General features: G+C 43.7%; 1 protein-coding gene across 4 annotated transcripts in view; it reads right to left on the reverse strand.

Moving 5' to 3' along the window:
• MYH11 (myosin heavy chain 11) overlaps positions 1–17875 on the reverse strand; it is a 55064-nt gene extending 37189 nt beyond the window's left edge. For all 4 annotated transcript variants that reach the window (XM_059861468.1, XM_059861467.1, XM_059861470.1 and 1 more), the window contains exons 1-3: positions 17726–17875; positions 11506–11864; positions 6191–6347 (exon numbers count right to left, since the gene is read on the reverse strand). In XM_059861468.1, coding sequence (XP_059717451.1) covers positions 6191–6347; positions 11506–11847 — 499 coding nt within the window. In that variant the 5' untranslated portion in view covers positions 11848–11864; positions 17726–17875. The remainder of the gene's footprint in view (positions 1–6190; positions 6348–11505; positions 11865–17725) is intronic.
• Positions 17876–21886: the final 4011 nt, after the last annotated feature.

The following is a 21886-nucleotide window of genomic DNA, read 5'->3' on the forward strand; positions in this document are numbered from 1 at the left end:
GCATCAACAACTAAAATGCTTTAAGCTGGTCATGCAAAGCTTTGACTTTTGAAAGCAAAGCAGTTCAAATACCTGAATAATTTAGCCTGTATTTCATTTCAGACTGAGAGACAACTTTTACCAAAGGAACAAGTAATTTCTTTGGGAGATCTTCCAAAGAATAAGACCAAACAAGATACTTTAGATTATACAAGATCATGCCAACAAGTATGTAAGTATTCTTCATGATTTATTACTATGAACAGACCATCAAACACATTTTGGATCAAGATTTATAAACAGGAGGAGCAAAGTTTCCATTTCTGCTAGGTGAGGCATGTGAGAGGTTTCAGCACACCAATGTCCAGAGTTCTGTAAAGCTGCAGGAAGGGTGAGGATTGCAGCCCATCTCCATGACCTGTTCTTGGAGCAATCCTCCCTGCTTATTCATTTGGAGTCAGAGTTTCTCTTTAACTTCCGAACTTTTACACAGATTTTTCTGCCAAAAGGCATGATGAGCCTGTTTGCTGAGACCCATTCTAAAGTATAACTGTTTCCTTCACTTGTCAAACACCAGGGCAAGTTTCCCAGAGAGGTGTGGTATTTCCAGCCCTGGAACTGCTTGGAAGCAGACTTGAACAAGGCCTTGAGCAACCAGCCCCAGCCCTGAAGTTTGCCCTTCTTTGACTGAGACTGTCAGTTTGGCTTTACAGACTGTAAAAAAATCTTCTGACTTAGGAAAATAATTCCAGGTCAAATATATTTTTGAAAAGTATGCTCAGTTTACACAACTGAGACTTGAGGCAGATAATTAGGCAGAATCCAGTGCTTCTGTATGGTTTGGCATTATGTATCCAAAGCAGAGCCAGCACCAAGCTTTGCTCAGAGGTTCAGACATGAGCTCCTTTTGCTCAGTGTGTGGGTTCACTTGCCCCAGTCTGGTTGCTCACCCCTATTGCTGACCCTGTATGTCATAAATACCATGACATAATTTAAACCTATTTAAACCAATTTATTAAGCTCTCAAGTTGTAACTGCTGTCTGGCCCACAGCCAGTCTAGGAAAAACATTAGAGGATTCTGCAATGGCTTGGATTGATATTAAACAGCTGTTTTACTCCCAGTTCCTCAATAGCTATAACATTAACTGCTTTATTGATCACCACACAACAAATGGTGCCACTTAACTGCTTTGTTTGGTAAATTGGTACAAAATGACTCATTCCTCATTTTTATTGGAGGTATTTGTCAGCAATCAGCTCTGCAGGACTCTTCCACATAAACATTTGGCAGGACAGGAGCTGTGAGCCATGTTTGTTTTTCACTGCAGGGTATCAGCTAGGCTTTCTTTTAAGTTAAAAAAGTGAAAGCATGGAAGAACTTTTGCTAAAAATACATTGTTGTGTAAATAGGAACCATGGGCATATATTGATATTGCATCACTAACCCATAAATACCATAAAGAAAATAAAAGTGACTCTTGATACTGAGTTGCCAGTGGAATTTCTGAGCTCAGAGAACATTAGAAAAAGCTGGTCTCCAAGCCAAGCATTTTCTCACTACTCTTTGCTGCCCATTGCTGCCCTTCTTTTGCTCCTCAGTAGGGGAAGGCTCCCAAAGGTGTCTCACAGACTGGCCCATCACAGGGGTTTGTGTGAGTGCCTGTGCAGGGGTAGCCTGGGGATGTGTAAGAGCAGAGGAAAGATGAGGAAGGTCAGAAGTTGCACCAAATGTCCTCAGGGATAGGTTAATCAGGAGAAACCCTGTGCTGGCAAACTGTGCCATGCACGCTCACAGAGGGGGAATTCCAGATGTTATTCTGTCTCCTGCATCAGTTCTAACTGCACCTCTAAGGATGAAAGGTATCAGGAAGTCCAGTCCTATTCTGTCATGGCCTGAGCTGCAGATACTGGCCTCATTTACTTTCAAAGGCTCTCCCATTCAATTCATCCTACTTCTGTTCTGGAATGTTTCATTTTATATAGAAAGGACTGTGACCTATTTTGTGAGTCTGCAACTTTATGTGGTCAAATTTATCAGAAGAGAAAGAGTTGTATAAATAAAACTCCTTAAATAAAAAGCAACAGAATAGGTCTTCTAGATTCTAATATCTTTTTGGTTAATGCCTTTTAAGAAAATTTGACCCTACCTGGAAGAGTATCATCCACCTCCTATATGTCTATATTAGATGTTTAAACATTTATTTTTCATTTTCTCCTCAATTTTTAATAGAGACCTACACTTACATTATAAACCTCACCAGCTTTCCTAAACATTCAGCAGAGTTGTTTTTTTCTCTCTGGAATCTGCTTACTTTTTCACCAAACACCTCCAGTTTGCCTGTAACATTTCTTGCCCCTCTGTTCTTGATAGACCAGTTATCTTTGCTTAATCACAAACAAAATCAGATGGTTTATCACAATGAAGCAGCAAGTTGGCAGCTTTACCATAAAAGGAAAAAAATCAGACTGAAACCATGTTCCCCTACTCACTTACTGCTTCTTTACATTTGTTAATAACTGCTCTGCCTGAAGGGGACATTTCTGTACAGTCCTGCTGAGGACACAGTAAACAGATGGCTTCTCACAGCAGCCTCCTTTTCTAAGACCTTGGGAACTGTGTTTCCCTCCCATACCTCCGAGTAACTACCAGGTTGTTTGTTTTTCCATTTTTAACTCAAGCTTGCATAAAAGTGGCTCCACAGCAAATAATCTCCTTGAATCTGCAGAAAGATGTAATACATCTTCTCCATGATGATTTACTGCCAGAAAACTTAATAAAGGCCTAACCACCTACACAAAAACTTTGTTACTACTTCTGCATAACACGACTTTTCACATTTGTATTGTCTACCACTTATTTTTTGTTTCTGGAGAGAAGATGACAGAAGACAGCAGAATTGCTCCTCCTTACAGAGCAGTGTCAGCTTCACCATCACTGGAGGATGGCAGTGCTGCAGGAAGGGTCATCCAGCACTGCCTCTTCCTTGCTGCTGTGACCAGCATTCACAGACCCCACTGTGCCTCAGGAGGGGGGACCCACTTCAGCACAGCAAAACCCAGGGATGGCTTTCACCTGGAGTAGTTTTGCATCATGGCTGCACGAAGAATCCTGCTGGCAGTGCAAGAGTTGGGATGGGGATCAAGCCCTCTGTATGTTGCTACTTCATCCCAAACATAGGAGAGAGCAGAGGGTGCAGGAGCAGGGGGAAATTTTTTATGACTGCAGTCTCCAAGTGTAGCAGTAATCATCCATAGCACGGCAGTAAACACAGCCAGGAGGGCCCAGTTCAGTAACTCCAGGGCACACACACACACACACCACACAAATGCTCTTGTAGAATTCTCAGCCTTTGAGATTAAAGAAAATTCAAGTTTATTCTCATTCTGGCTGGAAATGAGCATCCACGGCTATTCCTGGGCACTGATCAAACTGCATTAGTGACATGGTAATCAGCAGATTCAACAAGACACCCAGCACTCCTGGCTGAGCATGAGACAGCATGACTGTGATTTGCAAAAGGGGTTTAGGTCCTCAGAACCACTTGAAACAAGTGGAAATTTTATCTTTGCCCAGCCAACATCTTTGATAATTCCTGTGTCCTGTGAGATGTCAGCTTTTCTGCATATTTGGAAGAAAGTCTGATTATCTGATTGCTGATAGCTGTGGCTAAGTGTTTTTATCAGAAGAGCTTTGATGGGAGTTAAACATCATCCCTAATGAATACATTAACCAAGTAAGTCTCTGAAGCAGAGGAGGAATGCAGTGTGCACAGCTCATGTTCTCTGCTGGATGTTTGTGCCAACACAGGGGAGGGTGAGAATGCGGAGGGCTGTGATTCCCAGCTGATGAACCTGCAGCCACAGAGGCTTGGTTCACCAAGAGATAAAGAATCCCTGAGACATCTGAACAAGCTGATTGTTCTGGGCCAAGTGGTTCTGGTCATGAAATACCAGAATATAATTCCTCAGTCTCATGAATCTATGACATATTTTACTTTGGCAAGCAGAAACTATGCAAGTTTCCAGATAAGGAGCAGTACTGACTTTTCACAGGCAAAACATTTAGTGCTCTGATCCCTGTTTATGGGTAAGAGCTTTTGTTTATATTCCATTAGGAAACATGCTCACAACCCCCTGAAGCTCTCTGTGCCTATATGTGCAGCGGGCTCGCTCAGAACCGTGCTGACGCCCACTTTCACCACCCCAACGTGAAGAGAATTTTGGCTGAATAACCAGAGTTATTTTGAGGGTTAGTTTAGTTTCATGCACAAAACACGAGTAGGTTTTTACAAACAAAAGCACAGCTTTAAAAGCAACTGGGGCCCTCTTCAGAGATGGAGAGACTCCAAGATGACATGTGCAAGTAAAACGTGGGTGTCCTGGGCTTGTGCTGGGAGCTCTGGTGGTTCCACTGCCAGCTGCTGTGCCAGCTGTGCGTGGTTGGGGTGGGAAGCGGTGAAGGAGCATCCTCTTAAAGGTTCAGCTGATCACCTACACCCTCCTTATTCCTTTCTACTTGCTCTCCCCCTCCTCTCTGCTGCCAGGAAGAATTGCAGTGGGGGCACATGAATAAAGAGGAGTAACTCCCCGAAAGCTCGTAGACCCAGGAAATCATTCTGGGCCCCAAAAGAAGTGAATTGATAAGAGCCTGCACTCTTGCTGCCTCTTCCCTCTAGCAGCCAGCCTAGGAGGCATAGCTGAACCCATGCTGTTCTAAGTGCAGTTAATGACCACAGTGAGGGCAAAGCAGCTCCAGTGGCTTCCCGCTGCTCAGGAGAATGTGCTGGGAGGGACAGGAGACAGTCAGAGAGAGAGGAGTGGGAGACATCCCTATGCTGCTTGGATCAGGCTCATCTGTGCTGAGATTACTTTCACTTTAGGCAGAAAACCCATCTATTGTCAGGACAAGAAATTCTGTTTCAGCATAGGCTGCAGTCATACAGATTTTTCCCCTTTCCTACAGATAGCTTATATCCCTTTTCTATATTTTCCCCCCACCTCATTTCTAGAGACAAGTAGAGGACCCTGCACAACTGCTGATGGTCTGCAGGAGCCAGGAGCTTCTTCCAGATCTCCCCTCAAGGCTTGCTGCTTAAATAAAGGATCAGAGGGAGGATTGGCTTCAGGGCTTGGAACCCTGGACAGTGCTGGATGCAGAGCACAGGGCTCAGGAGGGAAGCTGGAGCACAGATATGAGACTGTGGCTTTCTGCCAAGTAAGTTTTTTATAACTAGGATTATATCATATAGTGTGTAGGAAGGTCTGTTTTTAGGATATTTTTGTTGCTTTATTGGTCCTCCTCTGCTGCACTGTAGCTCTGCCTTCTGGGATCCACTTAAATAAAAGGATTGAAGTGGCTCCAGGAAAGAAGTGTCATGTAAGCCATAGGAAGGAAAAAGTCCTAGTCCTGGGAAGCCCTAAACTTTATGGCCAAGCCTGTGAATCTTGCAGAGCCATTCTGTCAGCCAGAATTTCTGTAGGGTCAGGGTCCTTATGAGGGCATATAAACTTCAAAATATTTTGTAGAGCTCTTGGTTTCCTGTAGCACCCAAGGTCAATGTGAGATGGCACCTGGTCATGCCCTGTATTCTGGAGGTGCTGCAGCCTCCTATATCCATCACTTTAGCTGTTTCATCCCTAAATGATAGTTTTTCCTAAGAACAAAATCTCTTCAGTCTGTCAGAAGTGACTGCAGGAGGAGGAGAGCTCTGTGAATTTTGGGGGTTTGTTTGAACCCTTTGGGGCCCGACTGCTTTCCCACTGCCCATTCCCTGTTGGAAAACTGCACATCTCAACTCAGGGTTCAAGACATCAGGCTGTAGGGAAAGCAGCCCTAAAACCCTGTTTGAATCTGCTTTGCTGGGGAGAGAGGGCAGCAATGCTGACAGATCCAGCAGCACTCACAGCTAACTTTGGAATAGTCTCCACTAGTGGAGAGGGAGCATTTTCCATGCCCGTATTTGCCAAAACTATTTGCTTGACTTTGAAACCTTCCCACATGCCTCGACACAGATGGGTGAAAGGATTGTTTTTCCTTTTTGAGTCACAGCGTTTGTGCACTGCTGCTCCTGCCAAAGAATTCCTCTGAAACTTCTAGAAAGGCAGCTCTGCCCTGTGTGAGAGCTCTTTCCTGGCTGGCTGCTAGAAGGAGCACACATGGAGCTCCCAGGTGTTTGTGGCAGCCAGGCAGGGCTGGCAGGGCTGTCCTACCTTGCAGCATGCTCCTGTAGGCTGTGTCGGCGATGGCGTAGATGTGGGGGGGCATCTCGTGCCTCTTCTTGCCCTTGTACATGTCAATGATCTTCTCTGAGTAGATGGGCAGCTGCTTGTAGGGGTTGATCACAACGCAGAAGAGACCCGAGTAAGTCTGAAAGGGAATTTAAATAAAAGCTGGGCTTAACATCACCACGTGCCATGTCCAGGCTGGGAAACACAGGCAGGGGCTGCAGGGAATTAATGGGGTTTCAGCAGCAGTGCTCCTTTGTGCTCTGCCCAGGGTAACAAAGGAAGCAGATTTTCTGAATGTATGTGCCTGGGTGCTTTCTAAGTGCACAAATCATTATTGCTAATAAGTGAGCTGCTGGAAAGCAGGTGAATTTAGCAATCTGTAGAAACACCGTGACCTGATGTTAGAGCTCCTTAACTTCAGTTATTTTCAGTACATAATCCATACCCTTATCACACATAAGGGTATGGTGATAACTGTAATAATTAATATTTATATGTGTATTTTCTTATCAGAGTATATTTTTAATATATTATAAATATCTGCTCAGGTAGGCATCAAATTTTGTCAACTGAAATCCTAGGTAAGAAGCTCGGATTGATGTTTGAAGGGTTTTCTTAAAAAAAGCTTCTATGAACACCACGTAACACTGATGATTGATGAGAGTCCTTAAATAAAATTGCTCAAGTTTCAAATAGATGCCTTGGGAGACTAACCATGCCTTCACTGCATGACTATTTCTGCAGGAAACTTAAAGAAAAATGTAGTTTGTTTGGAATTTAATTGAGGCATTAATATAAAAATATATACATAAACAAGAATAGTGGCTGCTAGCTGATAGGTGTTCATCCATGCTGTCTTGTTTGGTTTTTCTTCCTTAATGTTTTTTTTTAAATTTTCCTTTATTTTGAAATATTCCAGCTATTGGCCTGGACCAGAGGTAATACCATATGATACTAGGTGAAGAGCCTTTTTTCACAAACAGCTGCTAAAAATAAGAAATTTGCAAGAGTATTTAATTTAATAAAAGAAAATTTAAACCCCCAAAGTTAAAAAAAAACCAAAAAACCAACAAACCAACAAACACCCACGTTATGAGAACATAATTCTCATATGAGGAGAGAGTATCTCATATTAGGCAGGAGTATTGCAATATTTAAACTGGCCTATGGAAGAAAAGAAATAATGGAAGTGTGCTGTTTCTGATATACGCAGAAGTGGTTTGTTTGGCTTTTAAAAAAATATATATTGTTATGAATTTGATTTTGTTGCCGTGTGTGTGAAGCAGAGGCCGGGGCTGTGTCCCAGCGGGGCCGGAGCTGTCGCTGCTCCCCGGCCGCGGCCCCGGGCGGCTCCGGGCGCAGGGATTCCCTGTGCTGACCATAATAGGGCACGGCCCGGCACGGCCCGGCACGGCCAGCGCTTTACAGGGTAGCGGCACCCAGGGCCCGGCACGGCCCGGCACGGCCACCGCTTTACAGGGTAGCGGCACCCAGGGCCCGGCACGGCCCGGCACGGCCAGCGCTTTACAGGGTAGCGGCACCCAGGGCCCGGCCCGGCCCGGCACGGCCAGCGCTTTATAGGGTAGCGGCACCCAGGGCCCGGCACGGCCCGGCACGGCCAGCGCTTTATAGGGTAGCGGCACCCAGGGCCCGGCACGGCCCGGCCCGGCCCGGCTGCTCCGGGGACCGACAGCTCGGCCTGGGCCTGTGGGAGCCCGGCCCAGGAAAACCCCGCTCAAATCCCCCCTCCGGCTCTCAGCATCGCCAGGCTGGCCCAGGAAAACCCGGCTCAAATCCTAGGAAAACCCGGCTCAAATCCCAGGAAAACCCGGCTCAAATCCCAGGAAAACCCGGCTCAAATCCCAGGAAAACCCGGCTCAAATCCTAGGAAAACCCCTCTCAAATCTCAGGAAAACCCGGCTCAAATCCCAGGAAAACCCCTCTCAAATCTCAGGAAAACCCGGCTCAAATCCCAGGAAAACCCAGCTCAAATCCCAGGAAAACCCGGCTCAAATCCCAGGAAAACCCAGCTCAAATCCCCCCCGCCAGGTCTCAGCATTGCCAGGCTGGCCCAGGAAAGCCCAGCCCTGGCTCTCAGCATTGCCAGGCTGAGCCCCTCGGTGGGGAACAGCTGGGCTGGATTTTCATTGGGAAGTCAGAATGGAACCGTGATTCTCATGTCAAAATGAGTTTTAGTGTTGCCGGGGTAACACACGTGGAAAGTGACGGTTTTATCCTAGAATGGCCACCAAGGCCCTTACGCAAAGGACAGGAAGGCATTTTTTAGTAGTATAAATAGATTTACTGTACACACTCAACTAATCATCCCCACCCAAGTTAAAAATTAGGAGAGGAAATTAGGAAATTATTTAGGCCTCCCTTCCCCGAGATTTCGAGGCATTTCCTGCCTTGCCACATGCAGGGCTGTTTGCACACCCAGGCACACAGTAACACAGCTTTGAAGAGCTAATTTTGAGGCACAAGAAGCAGGCTGTTAAGGCAGAGCAAAAGCTGGAGCTGATGAAGTTCAAGAATCCTCATTTCTAACTGGACTGTGACTGATATGATCTCCTTGGGAGATTTAATGAAGCCCTCTTCATTTAATGAAGCCTTCTTCACCTCAGGAAATTTAATGAAGCCCTCTTATTTTGGCTGATTGTAGCTCTAGGTGTATGCTTTGCAAGGATCTGGGGGAGCTGGAATAATATAGATGATGTTTTGACATAGCCAAGTGTGTGATGGAAAGTGGGGCACTGAAGCTTCCATGCCTTAAATCCTTCTCCCTTGGGCACAGCCTGTCTGGAGAGGGGCTGAATCTCTCCCCAGAGGGTCTGGAGGAGGAACAAAGTCTGAAATATCTTAGAGATAGTTCCATGGAAGTGATGAGTTTTGGTGTCCCTCAGATTGCTGCTGCTGGGTATTTACAAGAGACTGGCACAAATACACATCTGCATTGTAAATGTCTAGGTTTGGGCAGAAGAGTCCAGCTCAGTTCCAACATGCATATTTAGCTTTATGTACCAAAGACAGCATTTTTCACTGTTAAGTGAAGACTGAACAAGTAGTGCCTATGAATACAAGCAATTTGATTCTACTCTCAAATCCACTTATATATGCTTATATTATGCTTATATAATATTTTGGGTGTAATTTGTGTGTGGATAAAGCAGATTCTTTTTGTTCTGAGTAACGTGAAGCATGAGTTAGTGGCTCATGTTTCTTCTTGCCCTTCTATCTTAATTATCTGTGATGAAGCAAAAATCCAGGGTGTTTTTCTAGTGTGCAGTCACCCAGTGAATTTCTGCACTGAATCTTTTTATTTAAAAATATTTAATGTAAATGCAAGGGGGAGATGATTTCTTTTTCCAGCTGGATTTATTATTTTTCTTTAGCAGATTTGGGAATCTCCATTTGCATCAGTGATGCTCTGGAGAGAAAAATGCTGAGGTCATGTTTTCTTTGAATGTGTGGGACTCCAAGGGATGCAAATTAGGCAACACATGGCAAAGCCAGGAGATGGTTGTTTACAGTTAGTTTTGCAAGTGGGTGAGACTCAAATTCTCTTTAGAGGCCTCCTCTGTTTTTAAAATATATGGCAACATCTAGTAGGGCAGCACTGTATAAAACTGGGCAGTTTCAAGCAGGCTTTGCATACTGAAAATACAAATAACTTGTTGCACTACAAGTCAAATTAATGTCTTTGAAATTTTTACCATCTTAAAATTTAGTCTCTTAAGAAATAAAACTTAATTTCAGGTATACTTCCATTTTTGCCTCCATAAAGAACTCTTTGATTTCTAATTACATTATCCACTCTTGGAAATTGATTTCCTCTTTCTGTAGAAAGTGAAAATTCCATAAAGTAAACATAATGGAAACCCTTGGAACAGCTATGCAGAGTGTTGCTGAGATAATACCCAATCCCCCATTTTATCCCACTAGCCTTCTACTAATTCTTTTAATTCTTGCAACAATGCAGAACACTGTCAGAAAAAGTCTATTTCAATCATTAAGGCTGCATGTTCTGATGTAACAGCATGTGGATCCACATGTTCACCTGCAAACCTAAAATCCAATAAATGCAAATAATGAAAAGATGGGAGCTCTAGCTTCTTTTAGGAACTTGATAATTTGCATTTTAGTACATTCCTGAAGCACAGATCTTGAGCTTAGCTCTTTGAAGTTGCACATAACAAGTAAGCAGATTCTTTGTTGTAGTCCATATAACTGTCTTACTTTTTGCTTAATTTCCTACTTTTAAATTTAGCATTCCTCATATTAATAATCTTTAAGGTCTCTTCCAACCCAGTAATTCTGTGAATTCTGTGAATATTAGTAACAAGACTTGACTACTGTTTCTACTTAAACTCTGTAGTTTCTTTCACTCATCAGTGTTCTGTCATGCAAGTAACATTTTCATAGATTGTAACTGTAGATAACTTCTGCAGCACAGCAGAGGGATCCTTCATGTAAAATCAAAGATAACAGCTAAATTCCTTGGAAATGTTTTGGGCTTTCTTACTGTGCTGTTTGCTAACTGTTGATGTGGATAGATTGAGGGGTTGTCAATATCAAAATATTGTTGTGTTGTACTTGTGAAGACTGAAAGGCAGAATAATCTTGCCACAACGCACATGAACATAGAGAAATTATAATTTGTCCAGGCTTGTCTGATCTGTAACTTGATCAACATGAGGGACAAAAAGGTTTAGTGGATGCCTGACTTTGCTTCAGTGACACACTGGTACATGCAAGTACTCTTGCCTGAATTCCAGTGGGTTTGTCCCTTTATCCACACATAAGGTTTAACTCCACCAAACCAGAACTTTTCAGCTGCCTTTCAGTGGGAGTTTTGGCTGAGTAAAACTGCATCATTTGCCTTTCCTGTATGCTCTTTTTGCCAGTTACTGGAAAATTGTTTAGGTTTACACAGAATTAATTTAAAAGTCCCTATCAATTTTTTCCCAGACAGCAGGACTCAGATTTTGTTCCCCTATCAGAGAGTACTTTCCAAGCCAACAATATTCTTTTGGAATCCATAAATTTTGTGGAAGAAACCTTCATGTGTTTTAATTTAGTAAAGTAAAGAAGCAATTATCAAAGAAGCAGGAGAATAATGTGGAATAAAGTGAATTTAGAACATTTTTGGGTTAGGATGCCATTGCTGGGGGTTAGTACTTGCATGGTAGTGTTACACAAGGCCTGTATCCCAGGCAGTGACTGGGATCCACCTCGCTGTCTGTGGGACATGGTCACATGCAATGGGAAATGCTCTGTGTGTGTTTGGGTCTACTCACATAAATTAGACCTGAGAAGTATCTCTCCCTTAGATTGTGCAGCACTGAAGCTTCATTGAGGCAAGTCAGCTCTGCCATGTCCTCCACTTTGGAGAACTTTGGAGGGTTCATCTTCTGGATGTCATCCTTGCTCAGTGTCACTTTCTTTCCATTTTCTGCCAGTTCAACTACCACCTCATCCCCTTTCTCTTCCTTAATACTTGCTGCTTCAAATCCATGTTTCTCTGATGGAATCCAAACCAGTTTCTTTGCTGACCAGTCAGCCTGGGCAAGTGGGTTGTTGATGAAGTTTTTGTCCACAAAGAGGAATTTCTCATCATCGCTGAGAGGTTTTTGAGCCATTTTGACTCAGCAGACACCTGTTGAGGAAGCAAAATATTCTGCTTTAAAGGGATAAAGGAAGGTGAATGTGGAGGTGTTCCAGGCAAAACACAGTTGTCAAATCTGCCATGCAGTAGGTCTGAAGCACTATAGGTCCTGTGTCATATCTCACATTTCCACATGGATACTTAGTGCCTGTGCAATGAGACAGTCAGAACTGCACCAGGGCCACCAGCTGAACTCCTTCCTGCAGCCTCAGCTCTTGCCCGTCACCAAGTTAATTGAATTCAGACAAGTACAAAATTTCCAATCACCCAAATGCTGTTGGGTGCATACTGAAATATCAGTGCAATAATGAAATAAACAGAAGGATGGTTCCCAGGCTGTGTTCCAGCAAGGACAGAAATGAACCTTTCTTGCAAAGGACTATTTCCAATCACTTAGTAATGTTTAATTTGGAGAAGAGTAAGGTTAAGACAAGGTCAACAGAAAAAGCAGAAAAATAATGTTGTTGTCAATACTGCTGGTGAAGGAGAAGTAATTTAGAGTTAGCCCTCCCTATGGGTCAGACAGTAGGAGCTGAGCATTTCTGAAGGGTAAATGTAAATGTCTATCACAGGAGAGAGAAGAAATGAAACAAGCCTGGAATTGCCTCAGCTAAAAGATGCTGTGAACCATGATGCTCCGACTGGGAGGATGGTGCAGCTATGCCATGCAGCTGTGCTTGGATAAAGCAGCTGGATGTATCTGCCCTATAGGTGAGAGCCAGGGGAGAGTTTAGGCTGCTTTGCATGGTGCTGAGACAGCAGGGAGCTGCTCTCCTGCTCTGCCACTGAAGTTTGGATGTGGCAGCATGATCAGTGCTGATAGTGCTGGAGCTTTGTAAGGGCTCTGCTCTATCCCATGGGGGCACAGGTCTAAGTGCAGGAAGGAGTACACAGAGGATTTGTGGTTTGCTCCAGGGCAGAAAGAGTGTGCTGTTTGGGAAACCTGCTGTGCAGTGGAGCAGAGAGGAGAGCTGGGGAGGAGCTACAAATAGTGTGTGCCCAAGAAAAACATCTCTAGGAGACAGAGGCTGTTTCATTTCCTTATTGAGAATGAGTTTAATATTTACAGCACTCAAAAAAACATGAATCTGGAGGGAGCTTGGAGAACCGACTGCTAAAGATGTCAGCAGTCAACCCATGAGCAGGACAATATTTGTAACGACCAAGCTCTGTGGTATGTAGCCAAATGGACACACTGTGCTCTGGGAGTATCAGAGCTTGCTTTCCAAATATTTGTCCCTGAAGCCTTCCCACAGATTAAGGTTTTTTGCAAGGCCACACTCTATGAGGGGTCTGAGAAGGAACCATGGATGATGTGGAAGGTGACATAAAGCTTAAAAACAAAACTAGGATTTTTAGAGGTGCCTAAGGTTAGGTGATATCCCACTGAAATCCAGTGGAAATTAGATGCCCCAGCTCTTTAAACTCCTGCGACAATTGACTTGTCTTAAAAAAAAAAAAAAACAACCAAAAAAAGAGATAAATGTTCTTTTCCTAGAGCCTTGACTGGAAATCCCAAAGAGGAAAATTTGCCCAGATAATCCATGAAGGTGCAATGTGTGAGGGAGACCCTGTGCACTGCCACTGGCCCCTGAGCACTGCTCCCCGCTGTTGAGGCTCTGCGAGGGAGCATCTGTAGGATGTGGCCCTCTGCTTGCTCCCAGGAGATTCTTGGAAGAGAGAGCAAGAGGAAACTATTTGACCTCTGTGTGGATTAAGGCAGAAAATGCTCCCTGGCTGCCAAGAGGGCTGGTAGAGCTGCACAGTTCCAATAATGGAGATGGTATTCTCTCCTGCTGAGCTCTCCAGCTGGCGGCTGCAGGGGGAAGCTGCTGCACAGGGGAGCCATGGAAGCTCTGCCCCATCCCAGAGCTGCAGCTCACAGGGCTCAGAGAGCAACAGGGGCTGCCCTGGCCTCTCCCATTCTGTGGCATTAGGCAAGGCACATTCCCCACCCCACTGCCCCAGCAGCATGGTGGGAACTGCTGCAGCAGTGGAGACAGGGCTTTCAGCCCATCCTATGGCCAGAAGAGAGCTCCATGGCCATGCTGCAGCATCAGAAAGGTTGGAGAGTGCTGCCTGAAGCTAAATGCCTGGTAACAGCATTTTTATATCAATAGGAATTAGGTACTGCTCTCAGAAACACCAAAAGTGAGACTGAACTGCAGAGCTGAGCTTCATGGGGTGAAATCCTGCTATTCTGAGGCTGCTGACAGAAAATTATGATAGAAATCAAACTGCCAAATCATCCTGACCATCCACCTCAAAAACCCAACTGTAGCTAAAACTGTTGGCCTGTTACAAAGCATGTCACAGTGGGACATCCCAGAGGTTTGTCTGTTCTGTTGCCCAAGGACCAAGGAGAAGTTCCTTTCTTTGTTACATGCTAAGTCAAAAACATCTTCCACAGATTCTGGCATGAAACTCAGAGCTGGTCTGTCTGCATTTAACTACATTCTCCTACCTCTTCCTGTACATACACAGCAAGTTTTAAATTTAATCTTTTTCAAAGCAAGATCCATTTGGAAGGTATATAAGGTGGAAAGAACTGCAGGACTTGGAAATACAGGCTCTTATTCCCTAGATCCAAACACTAGGACTAGTTTGAATATGGTAAGAATAGATCTCCTATAAGAACTAGTGAAGAGACAGTCTGAACTGGTCCCTGAACTGCTCTGAAACACAATGAGGAAAAAACATGGATTTATGTGAAAAGAACTTTTCATGACTGAACCTCTGGAATCTAAGGATAAAGTTTTAGCAGCTTCTAAGTATCACTACAATGAAAAAAGAAATGTAGTTCTGATTAATGGCTATTAATAATTGAGTTTATTTATTAATGTGCACTATTCATGTTCGTTATAAAGGAAGGTTTTCTATCTGAATGAAAAGGGTAGAATATAAGCTCCACAAACTCAACTCAATTATGGATTTGTCCTAGTGAGGACTAATGAGCTGCTAATGAGATGCTGAAGCTTTCTGATTAATAATTGGCACTATATCTTCTGGTCCATCTCTGATCAAGTCTGCACTGACTGATACTGGGAGTATGGGCCAAGGGGAGAGACTCCTTACAGCCTGCTGAGAACATTCCCTGGGAAGGCAAAATTGACCCTTTAGCCAGTTCCTGGGTTTCACCCATAGGATTGGCAGAGAGAAATGGAGACCCAAATCCATGTGCAAGAGGTGGTAGGAGGTTCTCATCCATTTAGCCCAAACCATGTACAAGAGTATACACTTTATACCCAGAGGTGAGTTATCCTGAGAATAGAGGAGGAAAAGCAATCACAAAAATACTGTTGATGTGAAGTTTTTTGCCTTATAATTGTGTTAAATTACACCTAACCTGATCCATTTGTTGTCTAACACACAAACTTGTCTAACACACAAACATACATGGGTATTCACAGCTATTCCTCTGTCTGCTACAGCTATTCTCTGTCCCACTATGGAGATATCTGGCTGACCTTCACTGTCCTTTCCCTTTTCATGTTAATGACAGAAGCTGAATGCTGTCTCTATAACTAGTTTATCCTGAGTATATTATTTCAAGGATGAAATATAAATATTCCCAGGAAGTTCACTTTAATTAAAAGGTTATTGGCCAAGCAGAATTGCCTCCTGAGTCAGAGCTTGGAGGGACTGCTTTTCCCTGAAGGAAAAGATAAAGGACACTTCTCCCTTCCTCTGCAGGATGTGCATGTCAATATAAAGCCTTATCACATCTGTACAGGGAATAATTATTGCAACAGAGGAACATATAACCAATTATTTTCAAAAACCAAGTCCTGCCCTCAGGAGTAGTTTCTGATGGGGTGTGTAGCAGTAACCTGCTCTTGACTCAAACTGCATTTCTTGGGCTACAGTAATTCTTGACTATGATCTTTCTAGTTTCCTTATCTTTTACTTTTCCAGCAGTTAACTGAATTATCCAACTGAACACTGCTTGGAAAAAAAGATAATCAAAAGATAATCTAGGGGTGAATCCTAACCTTGTGACCTTCATTTAGGAACTGGAATTCCCCAGCATTGACAGTTTTACCATGAGCCCTGCTATCAATCGCTCCTGGCCTTTCACCTTTTTTTGGTAATGCATTCTCCATATATACTTCAATCAAATTCCCTCTAAGTGCCTCATTTTATAATAAAGTCATCTCACCTTTTTAATGTGATTTACTCCCTAAATCTGACTAAACACTTGATTAATTTTCTGATTTTCAAAAGAAATTGGCCCTAGTTATTGCCAGTGTTATAAACTGTAAAAATCAGAAAAGAAGGAAAAAAAAGGGTTAGATTCCCTTTATCTGGAAAATACCAGCTATTTCAAATTCTTGTAATGTCATTCTATTAACTAAATAAAATTCTATATATTGATTATAATTCACAAATAATCCATAATTTAACTGGACTTTGCACAAAAGCTGTCTCTAGTTCTTGTCTTCTCCTGAAATTAACATACTTCAAAGCCATCAGATTTGCAACTAATAAGACTCTGTGATTTCCAAAGCATTGGGATCTCTGCATACATCCCCACGCTGCCTTTTATGGAGATGTTCTGCTCAATACTCCCCGTTCCACAAAAATGTAATGATAACAAATTCAAAACAAATACCTTTTAGGGACTAGTGTGTCAATTGCAAATGAGATAATAAAATTCATTGTTTACATCCAAGTGAACACGGCCAGGGCAGAATTGGGCACTAAACTGAAGTGACAATTTAATCAGAGCTTTGCTGTTGGGAGGTTCATCAGCTAGGCGCTTCCTCAGAGGCTTGAGGGAAGGGGGGACTTGGGGAGTTCAGCCAGTCAGTCCATCCAGACAATACTGCTGCAAACTGCCTGTCAGGGCCAAGCTGGGAGTGAAGGACAAGGTGGGCTTGTCTTTCAACAAGTGTAGTTTAGAAAAGGTTTTACTAATATGGATGTATTAGATAATGACAAGCCTTCTGATTTCTCTTATACTGAAAATATCTCATTATGCTTCTTAATTATGCACACATATATGCCTTTCACATAAATATGAACATTTTAATAGGTGTGCATGCACACAGACACAGACATGGATAGGTGAAAGAAGCCCGTGAACCTCTGGGATGGTGCTGAAGCTGCTTTCTGCACTGCCATCTACTGTTGTCTTAATTTACTTATGGGATTTTCTTAGAAGTTTGTTGCTTTATTTTCCATTTTAAAAAAAGGCATGTCACCTTTGAAATTACTGTAGTTCAGTAAATGGTCAGATTAGTTTTGCTTCAAATTTGTTCCCAGCATATTAAAAACATACATATGTAATGCTGGGGCATATATTTGAAAGGGATTCCATACCTTCTTCTAATTTTTAAGCATTTTTCCTCTTTAAAGAACAAATTACTGATGAACTGATTATTTTATTTGGTTGCACTTTCTTTCAGCAGTCCTTTATTAGGGCTGAGAGGTTAGGAACCTCAGCAGCTCAGGTTTTTCCTTCCCAAATGCACAAGTGATGGTTACCTGCAGCAGCTGCCGGGACCACCTGCACTGCCCTGCACCTTGTGGACTCCTTCTCTGCAGCCTTTCTGGTGTCTTTCAGGCTCGACCCAGCAATGGCAGTGCTAGCAGTGACCTGAGGCAGGCTAGAACACCTGTGCCCACTTTCAGCATGCACAGTCTCTATGCATTTTAAGCAGAACCCAAGCATTAACACAAACCAGGATGAATCGCCCGAGCACATCTGAGAGGTCTGTTCCCATCCCCAGGTTAATGCTCTGGATGTGTTTGCAGAGCAGAGCAAGAGTTAACTTGCCAGAGTCCCCCTCCCAAAGCGTGTGAGCCCCCAGCCCTGTCCCCAGCAGGGACCTGGCCCCCCTGGTACTCACAGGTGTCCGATGGGGGGAGCAGAGTGAGTTGGAGATACAGCCACCAGCCGGGACAGCCCAAGTCCTTGCTGCCTTTGCAGCCTCCCTATATAGAGGAGGAGAATCTTGTCAGTGGGGAGGGGCCCTGAAACCACGTCCTGCTGGAAAATCCTTTTGGTACCTGGCTTAAAAAGCACAGCCTGAGCCAAGGAGCTTGTTCCCAACAGGGCCTAACCCTGGGCTGTGGCCCCTGCCCCAAGCCACTTTTTTGGGAAGCAAGCTGGTTCTGGCTTTCAAAATGTATAAAAGGGGTGCCCCTAAATCACAAGTTCAGGGTTTCACCCTTTTTCCCTGCTGTTTGACAAAGCAGATGGACCTTTAACTCCTTCCTGCCAGTCTCTCTGCCCCTCATGGCCCTGTGCCTAGAAGGACAAAGGACAGGTCATGGCCCATGTGGCACAGGATGTTTCCTGGCCACTGTCTGTGCATTTTGTCTCTGAGTTCAGGGGTTGCTTGGGCAAGGAGGGTTGTTCCTAACACAGCAGGACTGTGGCACTGGGTCTCCCTGTGTTTATGTGACATTTGGAGCATGGGGCTGGTTTAAGAATCCTTTGCCCCTGGGAAACAAGAGGGTTATTTGCCATCTTCCCAGCAGATTTGCCAAAGTTTCTTTCCAGTGTGCAGCTCACTTCTTGAGAAAGGACTGTAAATACTTGTTCATAGATAAGAATTACCTAGAAATACCTCCCTGTGCCTGTAAATGCAGAAGAGAAGTGGTGAAGAGCTGGGGGGGCACAGTCCCCAGGATGCACACACAGAACAGGGAGCAGGCACCGTGTGCTGGCAGCGAGAGCAGGGCAGGCTGCTGGGAGCCAGAGCTGCAGGGGTTAGGGACTGCTCTGGTCCTCATCAAACCTTCCTCACACCCCCCCAAACCTTCAGTCCCAGCTCTCCCCCCTCCTTCCTCCCCTAGTAGCCAACAGCCTTGTGCAGTAGGACCTGTGGATGGAGATATCCCAAAAAGGGAAAGCTAGGATCCTCTAGGAATTCCCATCAACGTGCCAAATACAAAATACCGAAACAACCCCCTCTCAGCAACAGACTAAATATGGTGTATACCCAAAGGATCAGAGCACAGGCCTGAGTGAAATTATTTCTCTTAACATCAACAGCTCTGTCTTCTCTGGAAAATAAACCCTCCTGGGGAAGATGGATGGGGCTCATATTGGTCTCATAATCCTTAAAAAATACCTATGAGGGGAGGCTGGGCTGAAAACCTCTGCTGTCACTGGGTCAGGAACTTGCAGGTGTGATAGACCTCTAGCCCCTTCTTCTAGGTCTGGCCAGTGGTAAAAAAATTTGGGCAAAGAGGAGAGAGGGAAAGAGCCCTGGGGTTTTTGCTCTGCAACATTTTAGAGATACCAGATGCAGAGTCAAGTTTGGGCCTCAGCTGGAGAAGACCAGATTGGCCAGGGCAGTGACACACTCCCAGAGGTCACAGACTGTCCTGCCAGAGGAAGGGCTGGTGTCTGCAGTGGTGTGGGGCTGCCACGGAGCCATGCAGAGCCTTCTGGGACCCAGGAGCGCCATATCAGACCTGTGCATGTGTGACTTTTTTGGAGCAAAGCCAGGGAAATGATCACCACCACATAAATCCAAGAAACTTGTCCTTGTTAGCACAAAGTTCCTCACAGGGCAGGGTAGTTCCCCCTACCTTACTTTTTTCCCCTGCAGTTTCTCGATTGCAAACTTAGCTTTTAATTAGAAACACAATGAAATGGAAGGGAATCCTCTGAAAAGTGTGATCATTTTAACATTCATCAAAGTTATTCTAAGAAGTTCCTTTTAAACACATGCAGCTGTTTCACAAAAGCAGGCACATTATAATAGTAGCTTAAAAAGGAGTGGAAATTATTCTGGCTGGTCTGCAAACCACTGCACATGCAGGCTTGCTGCCCCAGGAGGGAGTTTAACAGCAGCAGTGCTGGAGGGTGATATATGATGTGCCATTAAATGGAGCTGGAAAGTCCAAAAAAATATTACTGCTTACTGCTGGGACTGAAAGAGTTGCACTCTCAAGCCATGTGGGGTAGGAATTGCTGAGTATAAGCATGGCTTCCAACCCTCACATAAAAGCTAATGTAAGAATATGCTAATCTGACAGCCTGGTTGGGGGTTCCTGAAAGTTGTGGCGCTTGCTTTAAACCAAAGTTGCCTCAAAATGAAAGCTGTGGATTTCCAGAGGATGAGGAATTTGTGACAAGAAAATAAGCTTGGTTTAAACCCCCTTGATTTGTTTATTTATTTGTTTTAATTACTTTTCTAGAAAAAAAAAGAAGAATTAAGCAGCCTACCCTTAATTATCTCCTTACTGAATTTGCACTGTAAGTATTTTACTTGGGGAAAAGAAAGAGGACCCAAGAAGGAAAGAAGTGACCTTTTAGCTGCCTTACCATGATGTAACCTGAACAAAAAGAAAAGCACAGATGGTGATGTTAGTTTGTTAAATAAAGCATCAGGTAAGCAATTTTTTTTTTGTGTAAAAATGTTTTTACTCAAGTTTTACCAACCATGTTCCTCTAAGATGACAAATGTAATTAAACAGGTAACTGTACTGGTGGATTACCCCTGTGTCAAGCTGTGCCCTTGCAGCAGGAGGGACAGTCTGTGTCCAAGCCAGGACAATCAATCTTGAGAACAGCCTGATGAGGGAAAACACCAACTGCTTGGTGTTTGTGCTTCACGCTGCTGCAGGTGGCCAGGTGAAGTCTGTGAAGTGCACAGAGCAGGTCTGAACCAGCTGCTGCTGAAAGGGTGTATTTGCAAGTATGAACAAACCTTTTGGGGTTTCTTTTCCTAAAGGTGATTACCCAAGGCTAATCAGTCCTCCAGAAAACCAATCCAGTGATGCCGAGATTGGGAGCCTGACATGAGGGTGCTCAGGAAGGAAAATGTAACTGACTCCTCAGGGGGAGCTGATAAAGCTTCAAAATAATCTCCTCTGTGCAGGACAGAAACTAAAACCTCTGAAACAGCACGGCTGCCCTGCAGTCGAGAGACACAGTTTGCTCTCCTTCAAGGGGAGAGCCAAAATTTCGTCTTGAAGAATTTTTTATTTTTAAAACTTGTGGGTTAAGTTCTTCCAAAGTGCTTTCCAGATCTGATATCCACACCAGACTTCACTGGCTCCTTGTCACCTTCACTTGTGATAATGTGCTTAGACAACAAACAGCCTCTTTTAATGGCATTCCCTCCATAACACTCTTGGTTAATGTTCAATCTCCAGCAAAACTCACAAATTCATTTTGCTGTTTAAAGAGCCTAAATTTCTATATGCTTGTATCTTTTTTTTTTTTTCATTTTCTGTTGTCAGTAGAAAGAATAAGGGCAGTTAATACAAGATATTCCAGGCTGTAATTATGCAACTTCTGAAGTTAAGAGAATAATTTTTGTGTATGCTCACCTAGGTGGCAATTTCTTCTAAAACCTGAACCTGTGACTCTAGGACTGTGAAATATTTTGATCTAAATATTGATCTCACCTTAAAATTTTAAGGAATGCTAAGTGCATCCATGTGGGAAAGATTTGCAATTCCTCTTCACCCAGTAACAAGGTAGGCAGTCTGACATTCAGAGGACTTGCTGTATGTCAGCATCTTGAAAGATACTCTCATATTTCGTGTACTGACAAGATAAATGCTAGATGATTCTTAATATGATTGGACCAGTATATTTTCATAGACATATTTCAAAGCTTTGTTGTAAATAAACATCACTGGAAATACACTTTAATTTGCCTTTAGTTTGCTTGTACAATGATTATACATTGAAACAAGAGATTGTTTCTAACCCCCAGATGTGGGCTGGGAGGGTATTGGAGAATTAGATGAAATTCAAGTTACACCCAGAGCAAACAGACCAAATTCCACCCCCTGTCCAACACAGTGTCTGTACAATGGGTGAATCCCCAGAGAAAACAGTCCAAAGATTCCCTGTGTTTCAAATGTATTGTCTCTGATTTCAGACATACATCTTTACCTCAAAGCTCAGTGAAGGATGCCCTTGTAGCAGCCTCTGCTTTCCTGACTGAGGAGAGGAGCCTGCTGAGCTGTGTGCTTGGGAAAGGGCAGGTACCAAACATCCCTTTGCCTTCTTCAGCCTGGGCAATTTTTTTTTTTAATTT

This window comes from Haemorhous mexicanus, chromosome 17 (assembly GCF_027477595.1).
Source record: "Haemorhous mexicanus isolate bHaeMex1 chromosome 17, bHaeMex1.pri, whole genome shotgun sequence".
Classification (NCBI taxonomy): Eukaryota; Metazoa; Chordata; class Aves; order Passeriformes; family Fringillidae; genus Haemorhous; species Haemorhous mexicanus.